The 5,588-nt window shown below is 32.9% G+C and overlaps 1 protein-coding gene across 1 annotated transcript; it reads right to left on the minus strand.

Moving 5' to 3' along the window:
- Nucleotides 1–563: 563 nt before the first annotated feature.
- On the minus strand, nucleotides 564–1,727 carry LOC131180666 (uncharacterized). The gene has a single exon (XM_058148018.1). It carries the CDS (start codon nucleotides 1,725–1,727, stop codon nucleotides 564–566), a length of 1,164 nt encoding a protein of 387 aa, XP_058004001.1.
- Between the last annotated feature and the right edge of the window lie 3,861 nt (nucleotides 1,728–5,588).

Here is a 5,588-nt window from a genome sequence, read left to right on the forward strand (position 1 = left end):
TCAAAAGTAACTTGCCCACCTCCATCTTTCTTTTCAAATAAAAGGAAAAGGTTAGCATTTTCGGTCATGTGTCATGAATATCCACTAACCAAATACCACTTGCTTTCAAGCTTTAAGGATTTCAAGCGCACCTATATAAAGATAATTTAATTTACTTTAGGTACCCAAATGTACTTGGGTTCTTGGGGGTTAGTAGTTCCATCATTTGAATCAAATATTTTACCAAATCCAAGATGGACTTTCCTAATGGCACACTTATAATTGGTGTGACCAAGCTTGCCACAATAGTGACAATGACCATTGAACTTTCTTGTTCTTGGTCTATATGCATGAGGGTGTGCATATGGTCTCATGTGACCATTCTTTTTGTGTTCATTATGTGCATGTGAGCATGAGGCATGGTGAGTGTGATGATAGTTATGAGGCCTAGTAGCATGTCCCCTATGAGGGCTTGGCCTAATTGCAACTCTTCTAAATGTATATGTCCTATTTACATTTTGTCTAGGAATATGTTGATGATATGAGGTCTTTCTAGGTTCATTACCACTAGATTTCTTTAGTTTTTATCCTTTAGGATTGGACCATTTTGGACTAAGCACTTGGGGACTAGGCTCACTAGAACTAGATACTTTAACAAAAATGGTCTTAGGAGGTGCTTGGGCAAATTTGCTATAGCCAAGTCCATACTTGATGCTAGGAGACCTTTGAGAGTCCAAAATTGCATCAAGTTTGTCCTTTCCTTTAGCAAATTTGGAGAGAGAAGTTTTTAGCTCAGCAATTTCATTTCTCAACTTCTCATTTTCTAATGAAAGCTCATCTAAGGATTTTTGCACATTACTATCTAAAAGTTTATCATCCTTAATTAAGGTCTCATTCTCCTTCCTCAAACTAGCAAGCTCACTTTTCAAAAGTTTATTTTTCTTATGACTTAATTCTAATTCATTATTCATAACTTTAAGAGCACTAACTAGTTCATCATAAGAAAATTCAATAAAATCATCATTTAAAGTTACCTCATTGGAGCTTTCCTCCATTGCTATGAAGCACATTTGGGCAACTTGATCACCAATCTCCTCATCTTCGGAGTCACTTGATTCATCCCATGTTGCTTTAAGAGCCTTCTTCTTGAATTTCTTGAAAGACTTCTTCAATATGGGACAATCCGTTCTAATGTGACCTGGGTTGTTGCATTCAAACCATATGAGAGGTTTCCTCTTACTACTTTCACCCTTGTCCTTCTTGAAGTTCCTCTTTGGAATGAACTTCTTATTTTGGAAGAGCATCTTCCTTATTCTCTTTGCCACTAGGGCCAATTCTTCTTCATCAAACTCTTCATCATCATCACTAGAGTTTTCAGAAAACACTTTGAAGGCAATGTTCTTCTTGGCCTTGTTGGGTTCTGCCACTTGTTCTCTTTTGAGGGTCATCTCATAGTCAATGAGATTTTCCAACAGCTCATCAAGTTGCACCTTACTCAAGTCTTTAGAATCCTTGAGTGAAATTACTTTGGGTAGCCACTCCTTAGGAAGACTTCTTAGAATCTTCTTCACTAGCTCCTCATTTGTGAATGTCTTCCTAAGGGATTTAATATCTTCTATAATCTGCACAAACCTATCATACATTTGACTAATGGTCTCATCCGATTTCATCTTGAATAACTCATATTGACAAATGAGAGAATCCATCTTATTCTCCTTCACTTGGCTAGCACCCTCATAAGTAACCATCAAAGCATCCCAAATTTTTTTTCTAGTAGACTTCATAGATACTTTATTATATTCACTTCTACTTAATGCACAAAATAAAACATGAATGGCTTTATCATTTGGCGCTACTTTTTTTTTCTCTTGCTCACTCCATTCACCCTTTAGCTTAGTTACATGAACACCATCTACTATTTTAGTTGGGGTGAATGGCCCATTTTTAACAACATCCCACAAATTAATACCTTCTAATTTTAAGAAATAAAATATTCTATTTTTCTAATACAAGAAGTCATTACCATAAAAAAAGGGAGGTCATACCACCGATTGACCTTCTTGTGCTTTGAGGGTTGCCATTGATCTTTGGTCCATAATGATTAAATCTTTGTTGAATGGAGACTTGCTATGATACCACTTATTGTCCCATGTAGCAACCCAAGAGGGGGGGGGTGTGAATTGGGTGTTAACTAAATAATTTGAGGGATAGGTGGAGATTTTTAAGGGAGAATGCACAAGAAAAAAGAAAATAAGATGGAACACAAAAATTTTATAGAGGTTTGGCTATCCTAAGCCTACGTCCTCTCCTTAAGGCCCTTCTTGAGAGTTAACTCCACTAAAATTCTTTTTTGGGTAAAGAATAAACCCCTTACAACCACCACAAGAGCAAACCCTTGCTCTTTTACAAATTCCTTTACACTCAAGTGACAATTAATGTTTACAACAATCTTAAATGAACTCTCTGAACCAAGAAATTATTGCTCAAACATCAAGCTCTCAACAATCAATTATGGTAGCTCAAGTTCTAGAGAGAGAGAATAGGAAAAAATCTTTTGACATAATAATTTCTCAAAGAAAATGGTTGTTATATACCCTCCAGACATAAATGACATCTTTTTATAGTTTTAGCAAGAAAATGACTGTTGGGGGTGCATTAAATGTAAATATAGCTGTTCAACTACCCAAAGCTCTATTTTATTGAGTTTTAGAAATCCAGGTTCGGCTGCCGAAGTTATTTACTTCGGCTACCAAAGGTTAGAGTGTGAAAAAACATCATTTAAAAAGTGAAACTTCGGCTGTCAAAGTTCCCACCTTTGGCTGCCGTAGTGCTCTCTGGATAAAATGGGTTTAAACACTTAAAAACCATAATTTGAGGAGTGAACTTTGGCTATCAAAGTTGCCACTTTTGGCTGCCAAAGTACTCTCTGAACAAAAGGCACAAAAAGGGCACTTAGGCTTCAAAAACTTATAACTTTTTGACCCGAACTCGGATTTTTTATCCGTTTGAACAGTTAGAAAGCTAATTTAATAAACTCTTCAATGAAAATACTTTCAAAAACAAATTTTCATTTCTCAAAAGTAAAAAAATTCACTTTAGTCCTCTTTAGTCGAGAAAAAATTAAAGATAAAGATACTAAGAAGTTTAGAGATTTACAAATTCATAACTTTTTGACCTAAACTCTGATTTTTGATCCATTTAAATCATTGGAAAGCTCATTTGATAAACTTTTCAATGAAAATACTTTCAAAAATAAATTTTCATTTCTTAAAAGTAATAATTTCACTTTAGTCCTCCTTAGTCAAGAAAAAGTTAAAGATCTACTAAGAAGTTTAGAAATTCACAAATTCATAACTTTTTGACCTGAACTCTAATTTTTGATCCATTTAAACCATTGGAAAGCTAATTTGATAAAATTTTCAATGAAAATACTTTCAAAAATAAATTTTCATTTTTCAAAAATAAAAATTTCATTTTAGTCCCCCTTAGTTATGAAAAGTTAAACATAAAGACACTAAGAAATTTAGAGTAATCTAGACTTGAGCCAACATAACTAATTAAATGAGATTCATAAGATATATATAAAAAAGATTACATTGTAGGATCCCATAAATGTATGGTTCCTTATCTTGCTCTTCCTTAGCCTTCATTTGAAGCAATTTGGCAATTTTAAATCTAGAGCCTACAAACTCAACACAAACACTTCTAAGATAGATTAGTAGCACACTAATTGTTTATTATAATCAAAACATAGATTAAGACCCTCAGGTCCAACACCTACTAAGTTAGTAAGCATGCAAATTTGAGCCTTAATGACCTTAGGTATATCCATTCTTGATCACTAAAGTATTTACATACTTATAACATCTCATGCTTAACAATTATTTCGAGAAGACCTCTTAAACCAAATACATCATTCCTATATAACCATAGCCAATAATGTAAATGTTTAAAATTTCTTAAATAATTGCCTTAGTTCAGGGCCATGATTCAATTTCCAAAATTATACTATTACTAACTTAATCATTTATTTGGAAGATTTCTAATCGACTTAATTACTATCTAGTCTTACTTTGCACATTAAACATTTTTATGCATATCTAATACACAATCATGAACATACATATCACATACATGCATTCATCAATGGTAATGTAAAAGGCATGATCATGGACTATTCTATAGGAATCCAATCCTAGCCACAAGGATTAGATTTAATGGCATCCTAGGTTATCATTCATCTATTTGAAGCTTTGCTTAATAATCTTCAACTCTTAAAAGCTTGTACTCTCACTGATCTCTATCAATGAATTGAACTCCATTTCTTCTTGTAAATTCCACTAAGCCAATTACATAATATACCCTTGGCATACCAAGGTGAAAATTAGAAAAGAATTGAGCATGCAAGCCCAAATAAATAACTTTACAATCTAAGACTAATCATAATAACTTTATGATACAACCCTTTGTAAATAATAAAATAATTATTACAATCCCATAAGAATGAATAAGAAATCAATCACATTGGTCTCCTAAAGTCCATGATGATCCTTCATACCATTTCACACATTCAACACTTAAATATGCTATTTAATTCTAAATATATAATATTCAAAATTAAATTAATTACTCATGAATCTCATTCACAAACATGTTATATTAATGTTGGGACTTAGATTAAACATTTTAATTACCAATACAAGCCATATGATTAAACACTTTAATCAAACATAGGCCGAATGGTCTCCACCCTTTGGCCGAATGGTATTCACTTGAAATTATGTAATTTTTCTTGGATTTTCTTGGTTTTAAATTGCATCTCATGCAACTTTCCATCATAAAAACAAGAATAATCACAAAACCAAATTTGATTACATAGTGGCCAAATGGTCATACCGCTTGGGCCGAACCAAAATTGCCTAATTTCCTTTGAACTTTTCTTATTCTAATTTATATCTCATGCAATTTACACGTGTCCCAAACATCATAAAACATGAAAATAGTGTTCCTAATGGCAAATTAAGATGGCTTTGATACCAATTGAAAGATAAATGCACCTAAGGGTGCAAAGTTTAGCAATTTAAAATTTTTCAATACCCAGGGTTTCATACATCATGCAAACGAATTAAGTTATTGAAAAACACATAATTTGGTCATAACAAATTATATTTCAATTGCTAACAAGCCTAATTTCCATTAGAAAACAAAAACCCCAAATTTAACAAGTTAGGGTTTAGGGAAAAATGACTCCAAAGGTGCAGAATCAAATCCTATCACCAATCTGGGGAGAAAAGACCATCAAGTGTTGGCCTTCTGGCTTGTCCACACAAGCAACTTGATCAAAGCACCTTATTCCAAACAAAAACCCTTCTTACTCTTCCTTTATGGTTCAACCAAGTGTGGAAGAAGATGAGGATTAGATTTTTCTAGTTTCAATTGAATAAAAGTGATGAGAAATAGTTTCTCAATGTTTAATTCAAGAGTATCAAAACTTAATTTCTCTTGAATTTTAAGCAAGAAAGGAAGAACAATTCTTTTGGTTATAGAGAGAAAGGTGGACGACAACTTTTGAAGAGAATAATAGATAATTAAAAATCAATTGACAAATG

This window comes from Hevea brasiliensis, chromosome 6, assembly GCF_030052815.1.
Source record: "Hevea brasiliensis isolate MT/VB/25A 57/8 chromosome 6, ASM3005281v1, whole genome shotgun sequence".
NCBI classification, from domain to species: domain Eukaryota; kingdom Viridiplantae; phylum Streptophyta; class Magnoliopsida; order Malpighiales; family Euphorbiaceae; genus Hevea; species Hevea brasiliensis.

Coding starts and splice junctions, on each gene's coding strand:
- LOC131180666 (XM_058148018.1), bottom strand. CDS start 1,727: ATGGTTACTTATGAGGGTGCTAGCCAAGTGAAGGAGAATAAGATGGAT.